The sequence below is a fragment of the Acartia tonsa genome, chromosome 6 (genome assembly GCF_053477335.1).
Source record: "Acartia tonsa isolate MP-2025a chromosome 6, ASM5347733v1, whole genome shotgun sequence".
Taxonomy (NCBI): Eukaryota; Metazoa; Arthropoda; class Copepoda; order Calanoida; family Acartiidae; genus Acartia; species Acartia tonsa.
In genome coordinates this window covers 7,061,114-7,075,609 of record NC_137265.1, presented here as the reverse complement: position 1 = coordinate 7,075,609, position 14,496 = coordinate 7,061,114, and the positions used below count along the sequence as shown (strand labels likewise).

Genomic DNA, 14,496 nt, shown 5'->3' with positions numbered 1-14,496 from the left:
TCTGTAAAATCATTCTTGGAAAATCAAGAAAACTATTCTTCCTTTATAATTAATGAGAACTATTGTTGAGAGTAAAGCAAACACTCAAACTTTCATTAGTATTATCAAAAATAGATTTCTTATCCTATTAATACATAGAACAGAGGTGGATTCTTAAAAAAATAGGGTCGCTGCATCGCCGCTCACCAAAATTATTTTTGTGAAAAATCCTCCAAAATCACATAAAAATCTACCGAAATTTAATAAAATCATTGAAGGGTTTTTAACATAAGATTTAATTTAATTTTTGTAGATTTTTTTATGTGATTTTGGAGGATTTTTCACTAAAACAATTTTGGTGAGGCAGATAATGCTGCGACCCTAATTATTTAAGAATCCACCTCAGCTGTAGGTATTTGTGTGTGTATGTATACTGTATATATGTTTTTTTAAGATCTCGTAAACTGCTAGATTATTAGAATTGGTCCAGGGCAGGTTGGTGTAGGTCACGTCAAACCCCTCCCCCTGTTGTATTAATATTAGAGCAAAAAACTAGAAGAGGAAGAGGTTAAGAAACTATATTTCCCTATCCCAATGACATTGTGCCGTTTCTCAATTGGGTCTTTAAAAATCATCTAATGGCGTAGGGAATTTTAATACAGCCAAGTAACAGAGAACAATTTGCTAGCAGACAAATGAGGTCAATTGAAAAGGAGGGGAAGTAGTTATCTGTATATACATCTATACTATAGATCTGTTGTATTAATTGCAAAGCAACAAACCTCGTTATACTGTGGTAAGACGGCAGCATACGGACGGGCATTATACAGAGTTGCTACGCAGCGGCTTATCAAGTCAAGCCTTCTGCACTAATCCTATTATCACCATTCACCCCTGCCCACTGAGACCCCACAGGCAGCGGTCAGATTGGACTGGCTAAATGGGGGAGGGACGCGGCCACCTTACAACCCCGCGCCCCCCAGGCAACTATCCTACCGGGAGGTGGTTACCTTCCCCTTTACTGCAGCTTACCCCACAGATGCCTACCGCCGCAGGGCTACGCCCTTGTCTCCCCACACCCCCTTCAAACCTAACTTATTGTTATCATCTATTTTTGTATATATAGTAATCACCCTATTGTAAATGTATTCAGTTCTAAATATATCTTGTAGTAGTAAATACTGCTAGTTTGTTATTGGTAGAATTCCTTAAGGCTAGGGGCTCGTTGGAATCGAACTCGCGACGGTAAGCTGAAACGCTTCAACTTACCACATCTTGGTGTCAGCGTGTTTCAATCGAGCCCTGCTAAAACTAGCCAATTCTACCTCTGATTGGACCCTTTTGCAAGTAAGGGGACAGTCAGCCGCCAACTAAGAAGCCAACTGACCCGCGAGACGGCCTTTTTAGGTCGATTTTCCATCATTTTGAACGCATTATATAGGCCTCTGGCCTACGGCAAGCAGATTTAGACTGCTAAAAGCGCCAGTTGACGGCGTTTTCCGTACCGTGTGGGGTAGCTGGGACAAGCCCCAGGACACCCAGGCCAAATCTACGAGACAGACAGCTGCGTAGCCGGTCTCCCTGAGAAGGCGATGTGTGGCTGCGAAGCTTCAGCACACAAGTAAGGCCTACCACTGCGACGGATAGCAGAATTCGAGCCCAAGGAGCGGCAGGACGGGACATTCCCTGCCGTCACCTCCCAGGATTCGAACCCGCGGCGCTGCAGGACGGGCCATTCCCTGCCGCCACCTCCCTGGATTCGAACCCGCGGCGCTGCAGGACGGGACATTCCCTGCCGCCGCCACTCCAGACGCAACCCATCGGCGCTTGCAGGACGGATATCCCCTGCTGCCATCGCTTCCAGAATCACACTTAGAGCTCCTAGTGATAACTACACATAAGTGTTTATAAATGTCAACCAAGTGATAAAATATAAAATTGTTGACCCAGTGATTTGATAAGCTCTAGTGATTCGAAGCTCCAGTGTAAACCACCACCAAAGGTTTACACCCACTATGGTAGGCGAGAGCACCATAGCCGCGGCCCGGCCACCGCCAAAATTTCGCTCGACACCGGCCGAACGGGAGGCCCCCTTGTCCCAAGGGCAGGACCTCCACTTCCCCTGCCATATCAGGGTGAGGTTCCCTACTCCCGACCCTGCCCAGCACGTACAGGTTGATGCCATGGTAGATTCTGGCAACCATGTACCAGGGTCCGCTGTTATTTCCGAGCACCTCATGCACGCAATGGGCGTGCAGAGGATGTTGGTTCCAGACAACACGCAGATCCTGACCGCTAATGAGGAAGGGCAGCCCCTTCAGGTAATTGGAAAGTTATATGAATTATATATGGCAGTCTCACACACTCTTATACTCCATCTGTACCACGTGACCGTGGTACGGAATCTCTCGCACCCCCTGAACTTAGGGGGGTACTTTCTCAAGGAGTTCGGAACTAGGCTCTGTTTTGACATGCAACCCCCCTGTCTGTGGGTGCGTGGGGAGTTTATCCCACTCCGCGGCGTCCCTGTGGACCGGGAGACCGCCAAGAGAGAGTTGAGTTACGAGGGGCCCCTGCCAGGCCCGCTGCCGGAGCAGCCGCGCGTAGTCAAGCAAGGCACACACTGGGTGGATGCCGCGCTGAACGCCCACAGGGGGACCAACCTGCTAGCCATGGGAGTGCCCCCAGTGCCCCGGGTGCCTCTGGAGAACCTGCCAAGGACGTTCCCTGAAATTTCCAGCCCTCCGGAGCCTATCTTCTCCGCCAATACCTTTATCAACGGCCAGCCGTGTCCACCTGGCCCCCTCTACCTGGGGCCCCCAGCAATCCAACCTGCTAAGTCCGAGACCAGGCCTGTCAAGTCGTGGTCTGATGCATTCGGAGCCGCGCCCAACCCCCAGGATTCAGCCTCTCCCGGCGCCGTGCCCGTCAAGTCGTGGCCGGACGCCCCCGGAGCCAAGGCTGGCCCCGACAACCCGGCCTCTCCCAGCGCCGAGCCCGTCAAGTCGTGGCCGGACGCCCCCGGAGCCAAGGCTGGCCCTGACAACCCGGCCTCTCCCAGCGCCGAGCCCGTCAAGTCGTGGCCGGACGCCACTCCCGGCGCCAAGCCCGTCAAATCGCGGCCAGTTGTCCCCGGAGCCAAAGCTGGCCCCGTGCCAGCCACCACTTACAAGCTAAATGCTGTCACTCCAACAAATGGCCAACCACCCCAACTCCGTACGGCCAAGCGGGTGGTCCTGCCTGGGCGCGGCGTCATGGCTGTCCCTGTTGAGCTAGTGGGACACCGCACCAAGGATGCCATCCAGCTGTCTGCTCCGGAACAAAGGTTTGGGGAGTATCTTGTCATACCAGAAGGCCTGTATGCGCACCGGCCTGGCTCCGCCAACGTGTTCCGAGTACTGGTGGTCAATGAGGGGGAGATGCCTCTCCTGCTGAACGCCGGCCTCCCCGTGGCTGGGGAGCTGGTGAAGCCCGACATTCTGGAGGTCTCAGACGAGCCTCCCCCTCGCATCCATTCCTTCCAAGAGCCTGCTGAACCCCCAGATATGCAGCAGCTGTGGAAAGATCTTGAGATGGAGGAGAACGAATTTCTGCGCAAGGACCCCCTGCTCAAGAAGGAGGTCTGGACCCTGCTGTCGGAGTACAGGGACGTCTTCTCCAACTCTACACCGGGCTGCACCAACGTAGTAGAGCTACAGCTGCGCCTCAAGCCAGGGACCCAGCCGATCCGCCAGAAATTTCGTGATTTGAACCCCCGGCAGGAGGTGGACACCTGGCTGAAGGAAGGAGTCATAGAGCCCTCGGACTCGGCCTGGAGCAGCCCCCTGGTGCCCATCAAGAAAAAGGACGGGAGCACCCGTTGGGCGGTCGACTACCGGGCCCTCAACAAGTGCCTTGAGCTGGACAGCTACCCCTTGCCCAAGATCCAGCAGCTGGTAGAACGAGCTGGGGGACACCGCGTCTACAGTGCCTTAGACGCGGTGGCTGCGTACTACACCATCCGAGTGTCCGAGGATAGCTGGCCCTGCACCGCCTTCACCACCCCCAGGGGCTTGTACCAGTGGAAAAGGATGCCCTTTGGCCTAGCCACCGCACCTTCCGTCTACTCCAGGTTCATTGCCGGGGTTCTGAACCCATTGGGCACGGCCAACCTCCAGTCATACCTTGATGATGTCCTGTCCTTTCACAACGACACCTGGGCCCACCTGGCTAGGCTCCGGGAAGTCTTGGAAGCCCACCGCAGGGGAGGAATCCGCCTCAAGCCCTCCAAGACCAAGCTGTTCCGAGCCAAGGTAGACTATCTGGGCCACACCCTCAGCCGGGAGGGGATAGCCATGCAAGAGGATTATATTGACCGCATCCTCGACTGGCCGGCCCCCAGCACCCCCAAGGACCTGCTGGCACTCCTGGGGTTCTTTGGCTACTACCGGTTTTTCATCCCGGAGTACGCCGACTCGCCGACCTCACCTACGAGATGAATCGGCAGAAAACGGCCAGGACACTGACCTGGACAGCCGAGATGGAAGCCCAGCTGGTACAGCTCAAGGACAAGTTTCGCCAAGCCCCCATCCTAGCGCCACCCAGGTTTGACCTGCCAGCCGTGTTCCAGCTCACCACGGATTACAGCAGCCGGGCCATCTCTGCCATTCTCAGCCAGTGCCAGGACAGCAAGGAGAGGCTCATTGCCGCCATGGGGCGCAAGACGACCGACCCCGAGACCCGCTATCCGTCCTGGTAGGGAGAGATGGCCGCCATCATGTATGGGATCCGGAAATTCCACGGCATCTTGTCCTACCGCAGCTTCCAAATCAACACTGATTCCTCGGCCTTGCTGCAAATGAAGTCACTGAATGCATCCACAGGGATGGTGGCCCGCTGGCAGGAGGAGCTAGCGGCCCTAGACTTCACTGTCTGCCATCGCCCCGGCACCCAGAATACCAACGCTGACGCCCTCAGCCGCCGGGAGGATGACAACATGCCGGCCCCGTCCGCCAAAGAATTAGCAGAACAGGCTGAGTATCTCCACCACCTTTGCCAGCTAGGGGAGCCTGCAGCTGGCAGACCCTCCGCAGTACGGCTGGATCCGGCACGAGTCTTGGAAGCCCAGACTCGTGGAAGACCCCCTCCTGCTCCGTGTCCGCCAGTGGGTGGCTGACGGAAAGCCCCCAACTTAGGCGGAGCTCCGGGGCAAGGACCGAGACGAGCAGCAGTATGCCAGCCGCTTCGCAGCACTTGGCCTCGACGAGCATGGCTGCCTCACCACCACCGACAAGACCCTGACAGGGGAGAGAACAAGATACTTGCTGCCGTCGGCCCTCCAGCAGGACGCGTTCTTTCTGGCCCATGGAGCCCCCATAGCTGGGCACCATGGAATGGACGCCACTATCGCTCGCGTCGCCATGCACTTCTGGTGGCCCAACATGTCCCGCGACGTCCGCCTGATGGTCCAGACTTGTCCTGAGTGCGTACAGAAGGTCACCAAGGAGAGGCTGAAGTTAGGAATACACGTGCCCTCCCGGCAGGGGTATCCACAGCAAGTCCTGTTCATTGATCTGGTGGGGCCCCTACCAGAGACGCCAGCCGGGAACCGCTACATCCTCACCTGTCAGGATGGGTTCAGCCGGTTTGTCAGCCTCTACGCCATCCCCAACAAGCGCACCCTCACGGTGGCCGAGACCCTACTGCACCGCCACCTGGCCACGTTCGGATGCCCCCTGAAGATTCACTCCGACAATGGGATGGAGTTCACTGGCCAGGTATTCAAGGAACTAGCCTCCAAGCTCGAGATTGGCCTGACACATCCACCTCCCTACAACCCGCAGTCCAACCGGGTCAAGAGGTTCCATCGGACGCTCAACACAGGCATGCGACTGTTCCTGGATAGAGACGACAACAACTGGGAGCCACACTTGCCTGCTATCGCCTTCGCCTACAACACCAAGACCTGCAAGTCCACGGGCGTGACCCCCTTCCTGGCCTACTTTGGGAGAGAGGCCAAGCTCCCGGTGGACCTGGTACTCCGGCTGCCGGACACTGAGTATGCGTCAGTCCCAGCCAACGTCCAAGCCCTCCTGCAACCTGCAGCACCAACCCAGTGAGCCACAGCTGGCGCCGCCGGCCCCAGAACCACCCACGGATGCAGTCTGGAACCCCGACGCGGACTTGGAGCCCCTACCTGCCAGCAGCGAGCCCCCAGGAGGAGAAGTGGCCACTGAGATGGAAGTTGCTGCCACAGAAGGTGAAGCAGAAGCGATGTGCCCCCTCCAGATGACAGCCGTCCCCATCCGGGTGGGAGCTAAGAGGCCGAGTAACCTGGACAAGATGGGCGCCCCTATGGAGTTCTACGTGCCTTCTACCATCGTTGTCCCTCCCCTGGGAGCCTCTAGAGTGAGCCTAGGCCTCCGTGTCCAGCTACCAGCCAAGACAGAGATAGTCCTGCAGACAAGGCCTAATTTCCAACGCCGAGGCCTGGCCGTCGCCAACCCTCAGCTGGGAACCAACCGGGAGCTGACAATGCTGATATCCAACCACCTGCCGTCCCCCATGGTTCAAGGCCTGGCGGCCCAGTGATCCCGCAGCCCTTGAAGGGGAGGTTGTGGTAAGACGGCAGCATACGGATGGGCATTATACAGAGTTGCTACGCAGCGGCTTATCAAGTCAAGCCTTCTGCACTAATCCTATTATCACCATTCACCCCTGCCCGCTGAGACCCCACAGGCAGCGGTCAGATTGGACTGGCTAAATGGGGGAGGGACGCGGCCACCTTACAGCCCCCCAGGCAACTATCCTACCGGGAGGTGGTTACCTTCCCCTTTACTGCAGCTTACCCCACAGATGCCTACCGCTGCAGGGCTACGCCCTTGTCTCCCCACACCCCCTTCAAACCTAACTTATTGTTATCATCTATTTTTGTATATATAGTAATCACCCTATTGTAAATGTATTCAGTTCTAAATATATCTTGTAGTAGTAAATACTGCTAGTTTGTTATTGGTAGAATTCCTTAAGGCTAGGGGCTCGTTGGATTCAAACTCGCGACGGTAAGCTGAAACGCTTCAACTTACCACAATACGTCGGCTATGTCACACAAAAAGTTTTTGATTAAAATTAAAGATGAAAAACTTTATTATCAGGCTAGAACTTAATACTCTTATCCCCCTGACTACAATTTACATGTAAGTAGTTTATTACATTATTACAAGAAGAAAGGGGTCATTGAATTGCAAATTTTTTCCTTGTCCCCCAACGTTTTATAGAACCAATCCTCCTTTGTTGACTTAAAAACATTGGGGACTGTTTCAGGATTCAGGCAAACAATTGCAAGTGAAATCTTTCTTTTTTGACCTTAGTTACTATTTTTCTCCAAATCATATCAACTTTGTTGTATCACAAAACCAGTTTTAAAATTACACTGTTACACAGCGTTTTGTAAGTTATCTTATTCGTTGGCTTAAAAATGTTGGTTATTTTGTTAAAGTTTGATTAATAGATTAAAATCTAGCTGCCCTAACTTATCAACAGAATGGGTAGTTTTGTTAATCATCATGATGTTTATTTTCAGGGTATTTCTTGTGATTGGAGTATTCTGGAATGTAGCCACCTGTCTTGTTATCCTTAAAAATGAATATATGAGGTAAGTTTTTGACGAAGCCCATTTTGTTCCGAATTTGCATCACTTTTGAAAAGTGCGACTCCAGTTACGTCATATTTTTCTTTCCCGAAAAAGGGAAGGGGGGAAGAAAATCTCTTCAAAAGAGATGGGGAAACCCCCTTTTCTCTCATCTCTTTTTTCTTCCCCCCTTCCCTTTTTTTTCTTTCCCCCTTCCCTTTTTCAGGAAAGAAAAATATGACGTAACTGGAGTCGCACTTTTCAAAAGTGATACAAATTCGGAACAAAATGGGCTTCGTCTAAGTTTTTGAACATTAAGATGATAGGAATGTCCTAGTTTATTTTTTTATCATTAAATTTGAATATGATAAGTAAGTGTACATTCATTAAGATCATAGAAATTGCCTAATAAGTTACTACTTGTCTTGTAATCCGTTAAAATGAATATATTAGGAAAGTTTTTGTATACTAAGATCCTAGAAATTACCCAGTAAGTTGTAACTTTTCTTGATATTCTTAAAAATGAATATATGAGGTAAACTTTCGTCCATTAAGATAATAGGAATGTCCTAGTTTATTTTTTATTATTAAATTTTAATATGATAAGTAATTGTACATTTATTAAGATCATAGAAATTGTCTAGTAAGTTGCCACTTGTCTTGTAATCCGTTAAAATGAATATATTAGGTAAGTTTTTTGTCCATTAAGATGATAGGAATGTCCTAGCTTATTTTTCTATTATCAAATTTGAATATGATAAGTAAGTGTACATTCATTAAGATCATAGAAATTACCTAGTAAGTTACCACTTGTCTTGTAATCCGTTAAAATGAATATATTAGGAAAGGTTTTGTATACTAATATCCTAGAAATCTCCCAGTAAGTTGTAACTTTTCTTGATATTTTTCGTCCATTAAGATAATAGAAATGGTATAATTTAACTTTTTAAGTAATTTCATTTTGTTATTCTTGATTATGAAATTTGAGTTCATAAAGATCATATAAATTGCATCTTGTCTTGATATACCTAAAAACAGGGCTCGGCAGCCGCGCGTCAGCCACCTGAAAGCCTAAGAAAAATCAACCTTTCACAATTTTAAAAATCAGACAATCTGACCAAAATATGACCATCCCTTCTTTAAAAAAAAATCAAATCATCTAAACGGGTTTCAATTTGAGGCTTAGTCGCAGCTGCCGAGCCCTGCTTAAAAATAAATATATGAAATGGATGAACTGAAATTAGTTTACGAATTTGAACACATTTTCCTAGGTGTTTCCCAATCCTATCTTAATATTTGCTACTAGCTAAAAAACCTTCAAACTTCAAAAAAAAATCAAAATTTGAATGTATTAACGATTTACACATTATACATTCAAAGTTTTAATTTTTCAAATTTAGATTTTTTTTTTGGAAGTTTGAAGGTTTTTTAGCTAGTAGCAAATATTGAGATAGGATTGGGAAACACCTAGGAAAATGTGTTCACATTCGGAAACTAATTTCAGTTCACCATGAAATAAGTTTATGTCTAATAATTACTCAGTTAAAGTCTTATTTGTACCTTTAAACATTTAGATAGATAAATAGTTTGTTTTTAGATTGACCTTAAATAAATATTATATATAATAAATATTTATATTTAAAATTTATAAGCTAAGCTACTCTATATTTGTGTGTTTAAATTTTTTTTTTCTAATACTCCTTTGAAACCAGATAATTTCCGCTGCATTAGAACCGGTTCTTCGCCATACTGAAATATCATGCATCATATCGTGATGTAGACAATTTTCCACGAATTATAACGAAATCATAAAATCATGACACAGTTTTGCTAGACCCGGGCGTTTGGCCCCTCGTGACAAACAAAACTGAAATCAATCTAGCATTTTCTTAATTGTATTATCCGCTGAAAGCTGTCTATACAACTATGTGATGAATAACTATTATTTTATTCTTTATCGACAAAGACATCAATTTATTTTTAAAACTGTTTTTTTTTAAATTTTTTTACTATGATAAACCAAAATACAATGGTAATATTTATATTTATGCTTATTATCTGGTATTAAACAAAAATAAATTTCGTCAAACTTATATTTTCACATTGTTATGGACAATACATATGGGATAAAAGGGCTAAGACAAAGGCCGATAAATGTATGTACATCCCCAATAACGAAACACCAAATCACCCCTTCTATAGATTATGAATAGTGTTTGAAACATTTGTACAATAAGAATAATGAAGCAACTAATTAAAATTCAAGTCCCCAAAATTGTTAAGCCAACGAATAAGAAAACGTTATTATACAACTTTGGGGACTAGTGTAATAAACAACCCAATGTCCCCTCCCTCCCTGATAATTTATCCAAAGAATGTTTATTTTGCCACCAGTTTTTCCACCAGCCAAATTATGTTATTTTTTCAGGACTGCTACGAATGTGTACCTGTTTAACCTGGCAATAGCAGACATAGCAACAATAGTAATAAGTAAGTTTATCTTTATACTAGCTGCTACGCCCCTAGAGGCCTCTAGGAGCAGGTAAAATATTTTTTATATTTATGTTATGATCAGCCTATTATTTTTTCGGCAGCTAGTTGGGGTTAGTCATATATTTTTGTTGTGATTTCTCTTGGTGGTACCCTCCCCCAAAATAGTTAAAAACCTTCCCAGGACTTATCAGAAGCTACCCTACAAAGAAAATACATTTTGATTCAGCGCTTAGCGAGATCTTTAGGTACAAACATACCTAGTTTACTTTATAATAATGATAAAAGTTTATACTGCAGTTCTGAGATATTTTGTACCTTCCTTTACTTCAAACGAACTTTTAAAAAAAAATCAAAGAAAATACTTTTTAACTATTGATTTTTAGTATATTTGTATCATTGAACTTTTTACAAAAAAATAAGAATTTAGAAATTTTAAAAGTATATAAAAATACAAATTTTAGGTTTAAAATAAATTTTAGATAATGTTTTCTATGACATCCTAGGCTTTGTATCTTTTAAACAATAAATCTAACCTGGTTTTCAAAATTTTTAACCTAAACAAATTCACCTAAAGTATAAGATACTCTATTGTAATGTTACTGGTATTGTAAGACTGTAGGATCATCCTTTAATGTCAAAGTAGATAATAGTTATTTCTCGCATCGTATTATAAACGGCTTTCCGCGGATATAGAATGTACAATTATTAGATTAAAACTAGTTTTTTTTAGCCCCGAGATGCCGAAGGCACCGGCACTGGTTTTAATCTTATGATTGTACATTTTTATATTCGTAGAAAGCTGGATATAATACGATGCTAGAAATAGTTTTTTCGTATGGATGAGAACCGGTTCCTATCCACCGGATTCGAATGAATACGAGAAAATGAATATTAGGATGCATAACAACTCTTTAATACTAATCCTCTAACCCCCCCCCCCAAATCAACAACAAACTGTTCATATGACGCATGTAAAACACATTATCAATATGGATTATTTTTGTGTGTACGTTTTCTGCTAATGACTTAATGAACCAACCAATCAAAATTCAATACAATTCCTCAAAGTTGTTAAGACAACAAATGAGAAAACATTATTATAAAACTTTGGAGACTAGTGTAATAAACAGCCTAATGTCCCCTCCCTCCCTGCATACTAAGCTATAAAAATTGGAAAGAATTTTAATGAATATAATAGATTTGAAATCTGCATGAAATTTTAAGGAATTTTATAAAATTCGTTTTTTGTATAATTCTTTATTTATAAGCGCAAATACAAATTAAGTTAAATAATTTTGACATCTGTGATTGGTGGATTGAAAACTATCTGCGCCCTGATTGGAGAAGCTTAAGTGACGTACATCATTCAACCAATTAGAGCGCAGGTAGTTTCCAATCCACCTATCCTATTGGTCAAAATTAATTAACTTAAATTGGATTTGCGCTTTTAAATAATGAATTATATAAAAAACGAATTTTATAAAAAATCCTTAAAATTTTATGCAGATTTCAAATCTATTATATTCATTAAAATTATTTCCAATTTTTATAGCTTACTGCATACTAATAATTTTTTAGCTCTATACATTTCTCAACCCTGTAGTTCTTTTTATCATTTTTGTTAATATTTTGATATTATAAACTTGACATAATACTTGACAAGTTCTAAATATTTAAATATCATGAATTTAGTTTTCTTACTTTTAAGTTTCAAGAACGTACTATTGATCTCCAAATTAGGAAAATTTGTTCACAGTTAAAAAAATTTTATGTAAAAAGAAAACAATATGTTGGATTTTTAAATGCCTCCTTATTTTGAAATAAACTTATAATGGAAATATTATTACTTGATATCAAAGCAGATTGTCATGTTCAATTAAGTGAAACTTGCATTGGGCTAAAATAACGATTCCCCTGTTAAACGCCCTTCACTCTATCCCCTCCACTTTTACTGGACGAACGAACTGTTTCATGTTGCAAGCAAATTTTAAGACAATGATTTTCGTCATAATATCCAAGTATTTCTACATCCATTAAACCAATTTTCTCTGGCTCTATTTGTTGTCTATTTTAGGTGAGGTAATATTTAGTGGAGGGAATATTGTTAGGTCACCATATTGGTTAGACATAAAGAATAAAGCAACCTTCCCCCCTTCAGTTTATTCTAAACCCATATATATCACAAGGAGGTTTTCTGTTTCTCAAAAAGTTGATTTGTGGTCCAAATGGAAAATGAGGGAAACCGTTGTGCCCCTTATTTCCATAATTTCATATTTGCAAGAAGAAGCTTATAATGCCTATAAAAATGACCTCATTAAATGACCAATGACCAATGATAGACCAGTATACTTTGTAATTGACCAATAGTAAATATATACTGGCCTATCATTGGTCATTTGTATTTCATGACGTCATTTTTTATTATTGTTAGTGATGCCATGAGAGTTGTATTAGATGTGGCAATAGTACCCCTGGCCATTTGGAGAAAATTTACTGGCCTATCATTGTTCATTTGTATTGTGTGACGTCATATTTTATTTTTGTTAGTGGTGCCAGGAGAATTGTATCAGTTGTGGCAACAGTATCCCTGGCCATTTCGAGAAAATGTATTGGCCTAGCATTAGTCATTTGTATTGTATGATGTCATTTTTTTTATTTTTAGTGATGCCAGGAGAGTTGTATCAGATGTGGCAACAGTACCCCTGGCCATTTGGAGAATTCATCTGTGATATCAAGGAAATTATACAATTAATAGAAAAAAATATGTTCTAGGACTTCTTTTGATTCAGTTTTCTAAAGAACGTGTCCTAACTTTTGTGATTTTTAAAAAAGTAGCTAGTCGGTGCTTTAGTAAGTAGTAGATGTAAAATGATCCATAGAATTTAGTTATGCAATCGTTTTGTTTGTAAACCTCTTATTTTTGAAGTAATTTAAGTTTTTTAAAAAATTAAGTTGGTTTTAAGGTACTAAAACGCAACAAAAAATGAAGAAAATTGCCATTATGAGCAAAAATAGTAAAATCTTTAATTTGACCCCTTACTTTTTTAATTCTGTTGAGTAATTATTGAAAAAAACTATTTTGTTGAAGCCCGGTGAATCAAAACTTTGAACTTTGGGAGCTAGCAACGAATAGGTAAAATAAAAATGACAAAAGTTAGGACACGTTCTTTTGTTTCTAGTTTAAGTAATTATTGGAAAAGTCTCAAACGTGTTTATCTGCGATTGAAAAAGAAATATTTTTTTTAATGCTTTAATATGATCCAGGGGCCATTAAAATAATGTTCTCGAAATAGTAAGTCTGGCTGTTTCTGTGAGGGTTTGAAATTTGAATTATCTCAGCCAATTTTCAATGGATCTGATTTTTTTAAAAATCAGAGACATAAAATAATGTCGTTCTATATGAATTAATTGGATGTTTACTTCACTCAAATACGCAATAGTAAAAAAATATTTGTCTAGCAAAATGGAAAGGAAAAAGGAGGTTTCAAAAAGGGATTGTAAGGAATTAAGAGCCAAGATTTCAAAATATCAGAAAATATAAAAGAATTTTATTGTTATGGATAGATTTTAAAACAATTTTTAGCCACAAATGGTGCAATATTCCTTGTAAGTTGGGCGTAGCTACTAAATAAACTTTGTATAATTATGTTGATGTAGATAATCATTACTGAGAGTGTCAACTATGCCTCTATTCTGACCATTGTAGCTTTCACAATTGAGAGGTAACATAACTTTGGGAGCATGGAAAGAAAATGAAGTAGCGGGTTTCATTGTATTTCTATAATAGCTTTTCTCATATTTCGGGTATAACATTTACCTAACCTAACCTAGTAGGGGAAGAAAGTCACTTAAAAATCAGCCAAGTGACGTCATAAAAACGAGGGATTGTCCATCTTTTCCCACTTCTCATCTCTCTCATTTTTTATGACGTCACGTGTCTGATTTTTGAGTGACTTTCCCCCTACCTAACCTAACCTAAAATAACCCCTAAAAAGCTACTGTGAACATACGACGAAACCCGCTTTTTCGGTTTCTTTTCATGATCCGAATATTTTTAGTAGCGAAGCTACTCTACAATTCGAAATGTCCGTCCGTCCGTCCGTCCGTCTGTCCGTCTGTCCGTCTGAGACAAATAGGGGGAAACGTGATTTTCTCGGCTCCTAGAAAAGATAGACAGCTAAAATTTTTAGTGAAGATTCTTATAACATATGCCCATCTAATCTATACATTATTTTGTCCATCTGTCTGTTGTTTGGGGTGCTAGATCGATTCCTAGATTTTCATGTTTTCGTAATTTTCTCAACTCCTTTTTAAGATAATGGGCTGAAATTTTCAGGGATTGCCTAAAATTACATTCTACATATTTTCCTTAAGTTTTATTACGGTTTATCTATTAGTTGTGGTGCTAGATCGAT

At 42.9% G+C, this 14,496-nt stretch overlaps 2 protein-coding genes across 3 annotated transcripts in view; one reads left to right on the top strand and one right to left on the bottom strand.

Annotated features, from left to right (window-relative positions):
- LOC145321695 (PI-PLC X domain-containing protein 1-like) overlaps window positions 1–13,975 on the bottom strand; it is a 59,707-nt gene extending 45,732 nt beyond the window's left edge. For both annotated transcript variants that reach the window (XM_080163238.1, XM_080163239.1), the window contains exon 1: window positions 13,971–13,975. In XM_080163238.1, coding sequence (XP_080019364.1) covers window positions 13,971–13,974 — 4 coding nt within the window. In that variant the 5' untranslated portion in view covers window position 13,975. The remainder of the gene's footprint in view (window positions 1–13,970) is intronic.
- LOC145323442 (pyrokinin-1 receptor-like) lies at window positions 7,093–12,853 on the top strand. Its single transcript, XM_080165845.1, has 4 exons — window positions 7,093–7,154; window positions 7,541–7,612; window positions 10,017–10,078; window positions 12,744–12,853. The coding sequence occupies exons 1-4, from the start codon at window positions 7,093–7,095 to the stop codon at window positions 12,851–12,853; spliced, it is 306 nt and encodes a 101-aa protein (XP_080021971.1).
- Window positions 13,976–14,496: the final 521 nt, after the last annotated feature.